Here is a 16,399-nt window from a genome sequence, read left to right as displayed (position 1 = left end):
GTCAATTAATTGTCACTTTCACACTACTGTCTCGTATCGGATCAGCACTTTGTGTACAAGCACGCACATCACAGGAGGTTATTTCTGCACGCCCAAGCACAAGTTGTCCTTTTTTAGCTCATTCACATTTAAGTGCAAACTGTAATTGAGATAAGCATTGACAACATGAACACTGACATGGAGTAGAGTGAGATGAAAGGGAAGTGCCCAACAACAGTAGTCTCTGGTGTCCAGTTTACACATTGCCTCATCGCACTAAAGCAATCTAAATATGTCAAGACACATAGAATAAATAGCGTCAGAGTATAACCAAATAAATAGATCTTAATAGCATGAATTAGTAAAGTCAACAGTGACCACACGCGTGTTGTATACATGATCAACCTGTGTTCTATCAATAGTCAGCTATAGTGGCATCATCATAGACGTCACAGTCCATCGTTAAATCGTTTGAACTAAATGCTTGCTCTCTGTTGATGTGGTGTGAGCTTTTGCACCGAAATAGAGTGATCTAGCATAACTAGAGGATGCAACATGGCAAATGTATTGCTTAGGACCCAAGAAGGCAAAGTGTGGAGTTGTTTGGATGAGGGATTCTCAAAATATTGTGAACATTACTAGAGGCCAAGCAATCGGTCCATTCGAAACACGCCTGTTTTGAAGCGGCCCTGATCTAGTTTATTTCAATGGTACATCACTTTTATAAGTTGATTATTGTATTACTTTAGATGCTATGCTGTGATACAGTTTCACAAAATAGTAGCCGTTTCACAAGAAAGTGTTTGTGTTTTCAATGTCAAAAATGTTTTGTTTTTTTGTTTTGAAGGGGCTAAATACATAGTTCAGAGCTTAACTCAGATTGTGGGATTGCATCCACACATCTTAAACATTAGCAATGAGGCTAACCACGGAGGCACATTTGTATCTTTGTGTGCATCTGCCAAACTTGACAGATTATGACATTAACAGTTCATGCTAATAAACATTAAACAGCGTTAAAGACAAGACACAATTTGTATTTTCAAATGTCATATCGGAGCACAAACAAAGAGCAGGATGTACACCATCTTGAGCAGAAAAGGGCATTATTGAGCGACTAATAACATGCTATTGATCAGAAAGAGAGTCCCTCAGGATGGTTAAGAAACTGATACGTCTGCATTCACTCACATTAAAGGTGCACAAGCACCAATACAGACACATTTATTCTGGTGCAGGCGCACGCAGACACTGTGCCTCCCTGTTAGTCACAGAAGCTTCTTCCCAATTCAGTCGATAGGCTTCCATTAAGAGGGGGTAGGCTGTCAAAGCAACCTGTGACCTCCTCTCGCCCTCGTGGAGCCCACCGGCCTGTGATGTCCGTATCAATATGATTTTCAGCCCTTTGCGCCCATCAACCGCAATTCCCAGTGTCCATTAGTCTCAAGTATCTGTTTCCTCCAACTTGTACTATTGATTTTGGTGTGTCTTTGTAACAGAGCATGTACACTGATCTTAAAGACGAGGACAGCTTCATAAAAGTCTGTTGGACTCAAAGTTTCTCTATATTGTACTAAATGATTACTTTCATGACTTCTGTCACTCTTAATAATTGTATTACTGCTCATAATTTCTCTGTAGTTAAGTAAAGCGATGACATCTAATTCTGGCTCAGATGTCAAGTAGTCTAAAGACGGCTGGACCGGTGCCCTCGTAGGTCAAGGCTTTTCATCTTAGGGGCCACAATGAAGTGACCTGTTGTTGCCACAGACAGAGGGAAACCACAGCACAATATGGCCCTATAGCCCTGGAGACTTCGTGTTGCTAACACCCACATCTGTTCCTGAGAGGTGTCGTGCCGGTGTGATTTTAGTCAAAACAGACTTCACCTTCCTTGAATTAGAAGTGATTTTATCTTAAATTTAAGAAGATATTCATTTGATACAGCAGCATAGAAAACAATCAATACAACAATAAAGAGAATCAAAGTGTTTTAAATTATGGCTTTTTACATGTGGATTTTTTAAGTCATATGACATGTTCATTGTGCAGATGGCTACTATTATTATTATTATTATTATTATTATTATTATTGTAGTGCAATTAATTTGGGTTGACACTCGTTTACATCTTTTATAAGTAGTATACAACACAAAATGTATATTCATGCATGATTAGTGCATTTATAGTGTTGATGGCATAGTTAAGGTGGAAAAGTGATTGGAAATGTAATACATTTCGTGACTAACGTTTTCTTTCATTATTACAAAAAGCATACATTTAAGAAGAAAAAAAACGCCACCCACAAAAAATGTAGAATAAATATAAATGCTGGATATATATCATTCTTGCAGAACATTTGCACACCACATTTCCATCAAAAATATAATAATGCAAAGTTGCATAAACTCAAATGTGACCTCAGTGTCTCATTTGTATCTGGCTCTGTGTGATTTGAAAGAGGCTGGGAGTGATCTCAATTAGTTCAATTAATACTCATGACAATAACAACAGATATGAACCCTTAAGTGTAAAAAACTGAAACATAAATGCAGAAATAGCCTCCCTAGCCTCCCTAGGTCCCTTGGTCCTTCCACTGCTTCCCCACTGCAAGTGTGAGGAGCGTATGCTGACATTTGGCCGCTCTTCACTGTCGGGGCATATTTGCCACTAGGGGGCTTCGGGGGTGAGATGAGATGCCCCCGGACACAGTAGAGCAGTTCCTGAGAGAGGAAGATGGATGACCTTTGGCTTTATTTATGTCGTCGCCACTCATGCAGGACCTTTTCATCAGATACGGTCATTGTAATCCCTCAGCCCCCATTCAATTTACAGAGGCACTCTGTCACTGCAGACCACTAAAGTCGACCAAATTAATGGATCAATAAGCCCTCTGAAAGCCAGACGGGAGGGTCCACATCCCTCTGGTCGCTATCAAGTTACCAGCGATAATGAATGGGGTGTTGTTTATGTTGTAAAGTGCAGTGTCACCGAGTCCTTTGAACAATCCACCCTCTTATCCAGGGATTAGTACACCACTGTGCCGTCTTTTCAAAGATGTGATTAGGAAACTGTAAAATGGAAATGTGTAAAAAGATGACCGCTTTTCGATAATGCAGAAGTTTGAATTGCCTTTATTAATTATAAATAGTTTATCAGTTAAATCAGCCATTAATCAGAAGAAACTTGTATTGACAAGATGTGCAAAGCCACTTTTTATTAACTGGTGTTCCTCCTCCTGCATGACATGAAGGACTATTATTAAATACCTTTTAATAATGACTTAGTATACAGTATATACCTTATACTTGTCTGAAAGTGACTAACCCACAAGCAAATATGTATTTCTTTATTTACTGTATGATCACTAACATTTATTGGGTTAAACATTTTTTTCACAGCAAGGCAAACCAAACATTAGTTGTTATACCTGACCTATGGCATATTGCCTTAAGATAAGCCCCACAAACTTCAGATTGTACAGAATTAATTAATAATTAACAAAAGAAACCTATACAATCCCTCATGAATGTGTGTCCTATTACACATCTGTTAACATGAACCTTCACCAACAATATAAATTGATATTCATTTTCACATTTTGTGGTAGCAGAACAACACTTCTGTCTGTGTGTCATCTAATGTGTTTTCCATTTTAACATTTAATAATTCTGGTTTATATTGGATATTGTGGTGGATCAGTGGGTGAAGCCATCAAAACCACACAAAGGGTTTTATTTCTTCATTGTCTTTTGAGCAAATTGGACAATTCACCAATTAACGTTGAAATGTTTCAGTTGTAACAGTAAGTGCTTGAAGCTTAAAAAATTGGTTCATTTTAGTGACTAGATGTGTATTCATTGCAGCTGTTTCAGCTTTACTGAGCTTTTTAAGCATATTCCAGCTAATTTGTTTTGGTTTCCCGGGCCATACCTTTCCCATACAAAATAATGACATAGGCTGACTGTGTATCTTTGTTTAGGTGTGATCAGTCATTGGTTAGGGGAGCCAATGATAACAGCTATTGACAAACAAATTCAGTTTATTCAGCTGGAATTTTCTGTGTCAAAACATTTATTTTTACATTTTGACTGCTACTCTGCCAATAGAAGCTGAAAGAAAACCCGTTGTAGTAGTTTTCATTAGTTCCAGCTCACTTCTGTATCATTTTAAGAAATTAAGCTCAGTCGTCTCCTCGAGGCAGTTTAAACAGTAATTGGTAGTAATTATAAATCCCATCTGAGAATGCACAAAGAGCTCACGGCAAAACAGGCGAGTTTTTCAGCGTAGCGCGCCAAGTAGGGTGTGAACAGGGATTTAATGGCTCCTTAAACAACTATCCAGACGTTCGGGTCTGGTTACGAACAAGGCCAGTGGTGAATGATTGATATGGAAATCTCAATCAAAGATGTCACCCGGCGTTAGGGAGATGAAATGAGATATAACGTGATCTCAACCTCTTTGAAACTAAATCAAGATGATAGCTAGCTAACACACTCATGCACCATTGTAGTACAGACAGTTCAAAGCAGTACTGATATCCCTGCAGTACAGTAAGTACAAACATCGGTCTCTATTCACTTTTCTTTAATTTGTTCATGATGTAAAATAACTTCACATCGATGTCTAAACAATGGTGAAGCGAAGGCATGGTCATCGTGCCACATCTCCTTATTTGCATAACGGCATGAGAGAAACACCCACCACAATCATTCGGTGGGACCACATCATCACTTGCAATTCTGTGATCAATGATTTCAAACAATAGTGTTCGGCCTTCAAGTATTTATCATGGAATGGAAACCATGTGCGGCGTGGTTTAGCACTGGTCAAACTGGAGGAACGTGCTGACAGCTCTGGATGTCCTTGAGGTGAACATCAGCTTGGAATAACTCCGCCAAACTCTAGCTCTGTTTCTTTTGTAGAAAAACATTCTTTGTTGCCCCTGTTGGCAGTAAGTCAATCGCGTGTATTAGGCTACCGCACAATGCTCGCCAGTCATCGATAGCCCTAAATGAGTGCATATGTGTCTTAGCTTTGGGCGTCTTTTTGATCAGGTTGAGATTTTAATGGATTTTCTTCGCCTTTTGACAGATATGGGTGGGGTGTGGAGGGGGTGCAGTCCGGTCTGGGCAGACTGCAGGCAGCCGGTGGGGTCACTTGAACCTTGTGGTTGGAGAACAGAGTGCTGAGACACAAAGAGCCAACGCTGCGCTCACAAGTGTCCGACAGCGCGAGAGTCAGGAAGTCTGGCGACTGTAAACCCCACCATGCCCCCCACCCCACCCATCTCAGACACACAACAAGACACGCCAAGCAGGCACTTCTACACACAAACCTGCACTACTACACTTGTGATGAGGACATTATATTGGCTTACATTCACCCTATGCAGACTAATTTAACCATAACTGCTCGATGATAAACCCAACCTTTAACCTAACCTTAATAAACAGTAGCATAATAATATAAGGGCCATCCATTATCTATATGTAGACATAGTGTCTCCCCAACCCCAACAAATGGAATAGAAATAGAAAGAAAATTGAACATAAAAATCCGATGAGTGTTTATTATTAATTATTCGTTTTACATCAATAATGTTTGTATTTAGAATTTGTGGTTAGAAGAGAAAGGCACAAAATGGTAATTTCCCATCAGTATTTCAAATTTTTTAATTTTGTATGCGTCTATACATTAAATGTATAATATTTTTTTAGTGGTGTCCTTTATAGTTTAGATTTGTTTTCACACACACACACACACACACACACACACACACACACACACACACACACACACACACACACACACGTTTATACTTTTAAAAAAGAACTTAAAGAAATGAATGTCTGTGAATGTAGGCACATTTGGTCTAGGTTTTATGTTTACACTCGTAGCCCATTTACTTGCAAAACCTTAATTTAGCCCTCTAGCACAGATCAGACATGAAAAAGTTCAAAACTATTATAAACTAAAATATGTTCAAAGACGTCTATTACATTATTGTGCGACTAAGAAGTCAACAACAATTTGCATGGTTCTTGATACATCTCGTAATTTACACTGATACTCGTAAAACATTTCTGTAATGTGAATTGGCACTATAGTCAACACCAATTCCACTTATATAAATGCAGGGTAGAAATATGCTGTGGATTGCCTAAACTAATACACGTTCCTTATTATCCACTGACTACAGTATAATTAATGATATATACATCTGAATGGGGGTGAGGCACTGAGGCAGGGAGGGAATAGTTGGCTGAGTCACGGCTGGTCGGTTGAATGCTCAAATTCAATTCAACTTTGTAATGTTAAAGCTTATAGGGCAATACTACAAACTTGGTTCCAAAATAGTAAATATTCAAACAATTAAGAATAGTGCTGTAATTAATCATACCAATAAGATATTTTAGCCTTGCAATTAAAAGGTTGCTCTCAGTTAAATGAATCGAACCCTTCAAAGTATCCATAGTGCTTTGATTTGTTGAAATAAATGCAAGAAACAACATTAAAAAGAGAAGAATTAACTAATAAGTATATCTTTATGTAGAATTTCAAGAGTTTTCCTTTTGATTTACTCCAATGTATAAAGATGGCTTTCACAAGATAGCCTATCAATGCGTACATAATCCAAAATCTTGTTGAAGAGGTATTCCTTTCTTTAACACTCTGCATTTTAAAACTAACATATTAAACAACAACCTCAAATCCTTTGGTGATCATTTTACTGTAGATTTCTAACTGCTCTGCTTAGGTGGGGAGGAATTTAGTAGAGACAACAACAGATTTGCAGGCAGACTAAGTGGTTGAGTGAGCAGGTTAACAGCGCCGGGGCCCTGAATGGCTGTGACAGGGAGAGAGCAGTGAGAGGCTCCAGCACTGAAGGGGGAAGTGACCCGGAAACGGTGTGTAAGTGCAGCTTGCCGGGCCCTTTAGGAAAGGTCTCTCCAGAAGCACTGATGCAAGCCCACCTAAATACACATTTCTCTTGTTTTCTCGCCCTCTCTGCGGAGATGCATTACTCAGCTACTTGTGCCTCTCATAATGCTGGAAAGGCAGAGAAAGACAGACAGTGGGAAACCCTCTGGATGTGTTCATTAACAACATGACAACATCTTTTAAGGATTCCATGGTTTGAGGGAACTACTTTACTTTTAAATGTGAAATTGGGTTTTGTGACAATTGCTCAATTTTGGAAATGAATAAAACAAATATATTTATATAAATATAAGAAGTTAAAGTAAGAATAACCAATAAAACAAGCAAAACTATTTATATAAACAATTTGATTGTGTTAGTTGTTTCTGTTTTTCTACTTCTATAAAGACGCATTTTCCAGCTTACATTGTGACATCTTCTCATCTGGTCCTGCATTTCCCAAAAAACTACAATGTTAATTTGAAACACTACACACACACACACACACACACACACACACACACACACACACACACACATACACGCACACACACGTTTATACTTTTTTTTTTAAACTTAAAGAAATGAATGTCTGTGAATGTAGGCACATTTGGTCTAGGTTTTATGTTTACACTCGTAGCCCATTTACTTGCAAAACCTTAATTTAGCCCTCTAGCACAGATCAGACATGAAAAAGTTCAAAACTATTATAAACTAAAATATGTTCAAAGATGTCTACACACACACACACACACACACACACACACACACACACACACACACACACACACACACACACACACACACACACACACACACACGAATATGTGTGTATTATTTAAAACATTTTGGTTTTGGTTGAAGACAAGATTTTACTCCGTTTACATTTGAAATCAATAACTTGTGAAAGTTTCTGATTACCCGAATACATTTATGTCAGAATAGAACATGCTTACATTAATTATATATTAAGCAATATGGTAACAGATTGTGAAGATGAGGTGTTTTGAAAGATGGAGCCACTTTCACATACATGTCTAAATGAAGCAGACAAATAAACTGGTTTACACATTTCTGAAGATTAGGAACACAGTTTAGGGGGCTAACTAGTTAATGCACAATAATTGGAATAATGATCATATAAAAATAAAAATATTCTTTGTTATTGCAAATAGGCTTAGGCACATTTCTTCACTTCACTATTTTACTTTATGAAACTATTTTACTACATTACGGAGAGAAATATTGTTCTTAATGCACATGATGGATTTAGTTAGTTTCGTTAATATATAAAAAATATAAATTAACTAATAAATAACGATGCTAAGGTTATTAGCCCTACAACAGCTGCAATATGAAAGCAATGTTTACATTAATAATCCAGTAAGATATGTGATTGTTAAATGGATTTGCATTTTGAAGACTTTTACTTTTGGAATTTAGGCTTTATTTTTATTTTTGTATTTATTCTTGACAGAGTATTTTTACACTGCTACTTCTTCCACCTCTGCTGAAGCAGTGCTATACACAATTTGTAGTTAAACAATGAAAAGTGAAATATTGCTGTTAACTACTTTATGTCAATAACAAACAGGCTTCAGGAATATTTCACAAAGGCGAGTTTGTGTGCTATAAAACGAGTAATGCAACCTGGAGCCACTATTTTAATGTTTAAAAAATATTATAAGGTTTAAAAAAGTCATTACCACCAACTTTGCCACTTCAGGGGAAAAATCTAAACTTTGACTTAGTTGATGGCAATGCGAAATAGCAACAAGTAAATAACAACAATAACCTAAATGTACGATAAAAAGAAACACAATCAATAATCAATAAGGAAGTAGATTTGAGTCTTTAGTCCGAATATAATTCAGCTCGAGTCAACACACGTTGGTAAAATTGCAAATATTACACCTTTTTATTGTAAAATTCATCATAATATAGTAACTGTATTCACAGTGTAACAGTCTGAAAACAAACGATAAGAGTTCATTAAAAAAATAAGGCCATATAGATACAAATGAAATTGTTCCACATAAACTACTTAAGGGTTTAACTTTAAACCATAAGATAACGAAAATAAAATATATATTATTGCAGATTTATGAAGTGGATGAAACATTAACATACATTCATTCAGATGACATTACTGCTCGAAATAAAACTGGCCATAAAACTGCATGCACATTTTTCTGAAGATAAACGTCCTAAGCATTGAAATATAATAATAATAATAATAATATTTAATTTGGAGGAGGACAAAAAGTGGCACATGCATGTCTTGGATTAATGGGAGATTTTTTTATGAAGTAAAAACAAAAAAAGGGCAAGTCCAAAAGACAAAACAGGAGATGCCCAAATGTCCACACACTGTCTTGTGATTCCAAACAGAGAGACGGCCTCAGTCTGCATCGAACAGGCCATAATATTTGCCAGTGTTGGAGAAGTAGATGTAAGGCGCGGCGGCTGCAGTGGGGTACATGACGGGGAAATGCATGGGTAACAAGCATCCTCCCAGCAGGCTGCTGCTGTCTTTGTAAAAAGTGGGTAATTGCACATTTTTGCCCGCGTCTGAGAGCTGAGACCCCTCCATGTCCGTGCAGGAGACCTGTCTCTTCAGCTTGTTGCGGCGGTTCTGGAACCAGATCTTCACCTGAGTCTCTGTGAGCTGCAGCGAGCTGGCGAGGCACGCTCTCTCCGAGCTGCTCAGATACCGCTTCATGTCGAAAGTGGCCTCCAGCTGGAAGATCTGTCTCTTGGAGAAGATGGTGCGAGTTTTCTTCTTCACCATGCCTTTAGAGTCCCCTGGGCCCTCCTGCTCGGACGCGTCCTCGGCGCTGTGCTCACTGTGCGCCCCGGGACAGGAGCCAGCGGTCAGCGGCGGGCTGTCCTCCCCGCGGTCCGCGCGCTGCACCCTGGGCTTCACTGCCGCTGTGAATGAAGCGACAAAACGAGCTTTGATGCAGCGGAAAATGGAAACTTACGCGCTACTTTTTTGCGAAGAAACTGCTCAATAATTACTGTAGCATGATTATTAACTATAAAAACATCACCTCTGGTCTGGGTTATACGCCCTACAGTTTCAACAAAAATAATTTAAATGAGTCTCTTTGGTGTGGATCCAGCTTTATATGTGTGCACAACAGCTTCATCAGCCTACACAGTCTACTCTTTCTACATTCCTTCCAAAATGTATTAGTCATTGCAATTAAAATACGGGAGAGGCTTAACATTACATTTAGCTGACGCCTTAATAAAGAGAATAAACAAAAATTCATTCAACTGAAGAAACAAACAAGCAAGTGCTATAGCGATACATAAACAAACCAATAGCAAGTTCTACATAATATCAGATTTCTTTTTTTGTATTGGCCATTGTGCATTCGATACTTCCACATACTTATTACTGATTTATTTATATAAATTCCCAGTTACCTGTCTCTTCTGAGCCGCTGTCGTGCCTCTTCCGGACGTCCCACGGGTCCTCACACCGCGCCCCGTAAATCCTCCTTACATCCAGTGTCCCCCCGCTCCTTGGTCCCGGCACTGTCCCCCCTGTCCCGCTGCTTCAGGTTCAGGATGTTGTCGATGGTGAAGGTCAAAGAAGCGCTCCGGCTCGGGGCATCCTCTTTGCTCATGTTCCTGGGCATTTCATCCGCTCCTCCGAGATTCCCGAAACACCGACGTCTCCGGACGCTCCGAGCACCATTGCGCCTCGGCTGCGAATAGGGCGCGCAGAGGAGCGAGTTGCGACGTTCTTCAGCGACCCGGAAGACTGCGGTTTAGCAGCTCCTGATTGGTGAGGGTGTGGGGCAGATGAGGGCGGGATGCAGACGTACGCTTGGCTGCCATACTGTGGCTTCAAAACCCCTTTATGTCGTAGAAACACTTGCTTCCTGGCTCCATGCACCATAATACTGACTCAGACTAACATTTGCACAGTTCCTTGTGAAGTCCACTTGACTTAGAGTTGTGAGAACTTTGGGTTTGAGAATGTAAGGCCCTAAGAGATGGGGTCAAGCTTTAAAACGTATTCCTTTTTCTCACTTTGACAGCCTGACATTTTTAATCCAACATCTGAATTTGTCCTAATCCCTTTTTTTATTTGGCCTTCATTGTTAATTTTATACAACCTGATTTTTAGTAGTGGGAAAAAAAGGACAGGAAACAATCCAAGTTACCAATTTTCCTTGCCCAAAAAAAACACCAAACAATTTGTGCATATATTTGTATTCACATGTGAACATATCAGTGTACAAAAGTCTGTATTAAAATCCTCTTAAATAAAAATTAATGTCAAAGAATATTGCTAACAACGTACCCATGCTCACAGCTATCAAAAGTCACAAACACCAAACTTCTTTGCATAAATGATCTAGTCTCTACAGTTTATTTGATCAAACCGAGAACACAGTGCATAATACTCCCAACTAGTGTATGGGGTCAGTAAGATTCAGAGCTTTTGAAAACATGTTCAGAAAGAACAGCTTAAAAGTAGAAGCTAAAAATGGAAATGTTAACCCTAAATTTGTCTGTAAACGCAGGGGAAACATTTATACTCGTATACCTTAAAGGTGCAGGCTACGATTCTAGAGGAAGATTGATGATATTTTGAAACAAATACTTGAACAAATGCACTCCTCCTATCATTGCAGATCAGAAACCACTGCCTTTCCCTCCTGGAAAAGTTTTGTGTAGCTCTGACTGAAAAAGTAGTTTGATTGCCATTTACAAAGCCAGAGCTGCACAAAATGTTAACGCAGAATACACGTCTAACTCGTTTTCACAGTTTCATCAAATAACATGGTCTTGAGCATTGATCAAATTTGTTAGCTCATTCCTATTTTTGCAACCATTTTTTTCAACTATTGCAAATTTCACCCAGTATCTGGAGGAAACGTTGTATAGGTTTACAAAGACTTATACATGCCAAAAGCTTGTTTCACAAACTCAATCGTATTGACCCTTATTAGATCCCATAGATATGGTTCTTCAATACAATTTCTGTGAAAAATAATAAAAATAGAGCAATACATAAAACCTATGAACCTGGTGTGAGATGTCCTCTATAAAATACATGACTGTGGGCACCTTTAAACCTCAATTATTGTCCCTACACTTTATATTCCAAAGGTACATGTTTAGCAGTAGCATTTGTTATAAATAAATTGGAATGCATAAATTGATCATCTAACTCAACAGGATCAGAAACTGAACTAAAAGTAATACTTTTGCAGAAACATTGGGCCCAAAAGAGTCAAAAGTCTTCTCCATCTCTTTCTTAAAGTCACCTCAGTCCTGTCATCTGCGTCGTTAGGAACGACACCGGATGGCTGAAGTGGGAAGTCAATGGATAGTGGATAGAACTGGAGAAACCGACCATCTGTGGCGTCTCGCGATACAACACGGGAACTCTGACGACCCTCTGGCCGGCGTAGGGGAGGGCGGCACTGCTAGCCTCCATGTCGGCTGCTATCAGCCTCTTCCACTTGTTCCTGCGGTTCTGGAACCAGATCTTCACCTGGGTCTCGGTGAGCTGCAGCGAGACGGCTAGCCCGGCACGCTCCGAGCTGCTCAGGTAGCGCTTCAGGTCGAAAGTGGACTCGAGCTGGAACACCTGACACCGGCTGAACACGGTGCGGGTCTTCTTCTTTCGTGGCACTTTTTGGTCACCTGCGAGGAAGCAGAAGAAGGGTTACTAAATGGAACTGGTTACAACTACGCTAACAGTGCAGTGTAATTGAAAATGGTGAATGGATAATATCATCTGCCAGATATACCAATATTGGTATTTAGTGATAACGTTTTAAATGCAACATTTCTGGGAAGTTTATAGTAAAACTGTTTATTGATAACAAACATATGTTGTTGGCCAATCTAGGGAACCAACTTATTTAAATTACCCACAATGACTCACTAAACTCCCAGATACACCCCGACCTAATATAACACTTGTGTTGCCCCTTGGTGCTGATATCTTCAGCCAAGAAAAATATTCAAATACACCAACATTTAGAAACTACAAAACCAAAATATCTTTGGTCTTCCAGAAATGATGGACAATACTAACAATGCCCAACGTTAGCGCATGCGTAGTAGTGACGAATGCCCTATAAAGTGGATTACTTTTTTTAAAGGGGTTTGTTATGGCCGAGGCTATATACAGGACGGTCCTGTACACAACGCCAAATGGCTATATACAGGACCGTCCTGTACACAGTTCTCTGAAATGGCTATATACAGGACGGTCCTGCACAGAAGCCCTGAAATGGCTATATACAGGACGGTCCTGCACAGAAGCCCTGAAATGGCTATATACAGGACGGTCCTGTATATAAGGTCTCTGAAATGGCTATATACAGGACGGTCCTGTATATAAGGTCTCTGAAATGGCTATATACAGGACGGTCCTGTATATAAGGTCTCTGAAATGGCTATATACAGGACGGTCCTGTATATAAGGTCTCTGAAATGGCTATATACAGGACGGTCCTGTATATAAGGTCTCTGAAATGGCTATATACAGGACGGTCCTGTATACAAGCTCCGAAATGGCTATATACAGGACCGTCCTGTATATAGCCATTTCAGAGAGCTGTTTACAGGACGGTCCTGTATATAGCCATTTCGGAGCTTGTATACAGGACGGTCCTGCATATAGCCATTTCAGAGACCTTATATACAGGACCGTCCTGTATATAGCCATTTCAGAGACCTTATATACAGGACCGTTCTGTATAGCCATTTCAGAGGGTTGTGTACAGGACGGTCCTGTATATAGTCATTTGGCGTTGTGTACAGGACGGTCCTGTATATAGCCATTTGGCGTTGTGTACAGGACGGTCCTGTATATAGCCACTCCCGTCTGTTATAACCTTTGATTCGGCCTCACCTGTATCACAGCTGTCTTCTCGGGAGAAGCAGGAGGACCGCGCATCGTCCTCCTCTCTTTCATCCGTCAAACTGTAGTCCCCCTTCTCCCCCGGCTCCTCGCTCTCCTCCCGCCCTGTTAAAGTTGGGGGATCCCGGTCGCTTGTTGGCACAGCGTCTGTGTGTTCGTCCTTGTGCGATGGACCTACGGGCAGTGAGGAAACATCATGAAATCCTGCCCAGTATTCAAGCTTAATTTCGCTCCTGTCCAATAGCAAGACATTATCTGACATGTTTTTGCACTAAATGTGCCTATTCATGCGGTTCCAACATTATAAATAAGCATCACATCTCCGCTGCAGGGCTATTTAGAGCATCAGAGTGAGAGTGTTGTGTCGATGCCAAACACTTTTGGCTCGCGCTCGGTTTATAATTGGGGAGTTTAGGATGTTTTACCCACCGAGTCACTAAAACGTGCCACAGCCCATGTGTCATGGCCTCTTGTGACCTGTTAAATAACCGGCTGTTTTTGTGAAAGTGCTGCTAGACATGATTTCAAACTTTTACGCACGTAATTCAAAGTTCGTGTGTTTTTATACGGACAAAATGTGCCATGGCAAGTGGTTCGTGTTTGGTACAGTGAGGATAACTGCTGTCACGACCGTTTTTAATCATGCTCCAACAAGATATGAGCCCGAATTAACTATAAGAGCTGTTATTTACTCTTTCCACAACATGTGTTATTCCCGTACTTTTTATTAACAGATCAGGACATACCAATGCGAATATTATTGGATGCACTTACTTCTTGAGCTGCCGTACGCTGTGTTTGGTGATGTCCCGCTCCCGGTTAACACTCCTCTCTCATCCAGACGTTTCGTTTCCAGTCCCGGACAGATCACCGGGCTGCGGTCGGTTACTTTCAATCTCTCGGTCGCCACCCTCTCCTCGGACGAAGCCGCTCTGTATGCAGTCCCCAGCAAATTCTCAATGTAAAATGAGCAACCTCTGGACGCAGGACCCAGCTTGGATCTCGGCGATTTATTATCTAGCATGTTTACTTGTCCGTCCTTCCTCACAGTCTTGAAATCCGAAGCAAAACGCTGTTTCTGATTTATAAAATCATTCCACGGTATGTGTTGTTCCCAGCCAGGAGTGTCTTCTGCTCCGCGTAAACCATCCCGACGCGACCCATGAGAGCACCGAGAGCTCAAGCCTCCGCTGTCAGAGATCCAGACATAAGTATCGTCCTGGAGAGACGAGGAATTACTCCAGAAGAAAAACCCGAGACTGTCTCGCTCCTCGCAGCCTCTGTGTGATCGTCTGCCTGCAGGGAGCAGAGATGCTGTATTTAGGTCAATTGGGGAGCAACCCAAAGCAGAGATGCAGCGTTGTCCTCAGGGCTGGAGATGGAGAGCTCCATGAAGAATGGCACAGTACCGCCTATTGGTTACAACTGTGCATGCACACTTAAGGTTTACTATGCACCCGGTTAATCTCTTAATCTCCCAATACTCCCTAGTGGGGTTGCAACACACATATTCCATTATTATTATTATTATTATTATTATTATTATTATTATTATTATTATTATTATTATTATTATTTCTAATATTACACTTGCTTGATTACTCATTACTATATTCCTGACTATATTAATAATTCACGTGTTGTTTATTTACGGAAAATGTTCCAGGGACGTTTTTTCGATCATATAGAACTAAGTCAAGATGAGGAAAATAAGCATGCAACCCTTCATTTTCATGTTTACTTGAAAAGCATAGACACAAAAACAGTGTGAGACCCTCGAAATGTTAAAATATATAAAAACAAGTATGAAGGTATAAAACTGTAATAAACTCAAATACCTTAATAAATAGCAGATAGTTGTTTTTTGTGAAGTTTGGACAGAGAAATTGAACTGGTTAACGTCCATCACATTTGAAACCTTTATTTATTGGCTGTTATGTTGGCTGTTGTGTCCAAAAGCTATTTTGTGTGATTCATTTTAAGCTTGGTTATCTACACGTCTAAAAATGCACTGTATATTTAAGCACTGATCTAATATCTGCATCTCATATGCCTTGAATTATTTTTAAAATAATTATATATCCTTGAAGATCCCTTAATGACATACAGAGACATATACAAATACGAATTATTATTATTATTGTTAACAATATAAACATTTTCAGCAAAAGCATATTTATATTAAATTACATCTACTCACTTTTGCTAACTGAAAGAAATCTGGTATTTATGAATATGCACAATTTCGCTTGAAGACAAAACATTTCGCCTATACTTCAATAAAAAGTTAGTGATCGTTGTACATACCTGAGGTTAAAATGTCCACACCCTAATTGCTAAAGTGTACCATATTTGGCTACAAAACATTTGTGACGTCACAAATTAAGCTCATGCAGGACCAACAATCCTATTTAGCAGAGAAAACATCCCTTCAGCAGATGAATGCGAAAAACAAAAGTGACGTAACGACAAGAAAAACACAGTGTTGAGCGAAAATGGATGGGTGGTTGAACTTCATCTCTTGCACAAACACTGTAAAAATATGAGGAAATACCTAAAGTCCACAAAATGATTCATGCTATGAATGAGTTGTTT

The 16,399-nt window shown here is 39.7% G+C and overlaps 1 protein-coding gene and 1 pseudogene across 1 annotated transcript; both read right to left on the bottom strand.

Moving 5' to 3' along the window:
- Nucleotides 1-8,824: 8,824 nt before the first annotated feature.
- On the bottom strand, nt 8,825-11,228 carry LOC117552689 (annotated as a pseudogene).
- On the bottom strand, nt 11,117-15,072 carry LOC117552755 (homeobox protein HMX1-like). Its single transcript, XM_034226367.1, has 3 exons — nt 14,579-15,072; nt 13,796-13,978; nt 11,117-12,576 (listed from the first exon to the last, which is right to left on the bottom strand). The coding sequence occupies exons 1-3, from the start codon at nt 14,826-14,828 to the stop codon at nt 12,191-12,193; spliced, it is 819 nt and encodes a 272-aa protein (XP_034082258.1). The 5' UTR covers nt 14,829-15,072; the 3' UTR covers nt 11,117-12,190.
- Nucleotides 15,073-16,399: the final 1,327 nt, after the last annotated feature.

Source organism: Gymnodraco acuticeps, unplaced genomic scaffold, assembly GCF_902827175.1.
Source record: "Gymnodraco acuticeps unplaced genomic scaffold, fGymAcu1.1, whole genome shotgun sequence".
NCBI lineage: Eukaryota > Metazoa > Chordata > Actinopteri > Perciformes > Bathydraconidae > Gymnodraco > Gymnodraco acuticeps.
This window is presented reverse-complemented; position numbering and strand designations above follow the sequence as displayed.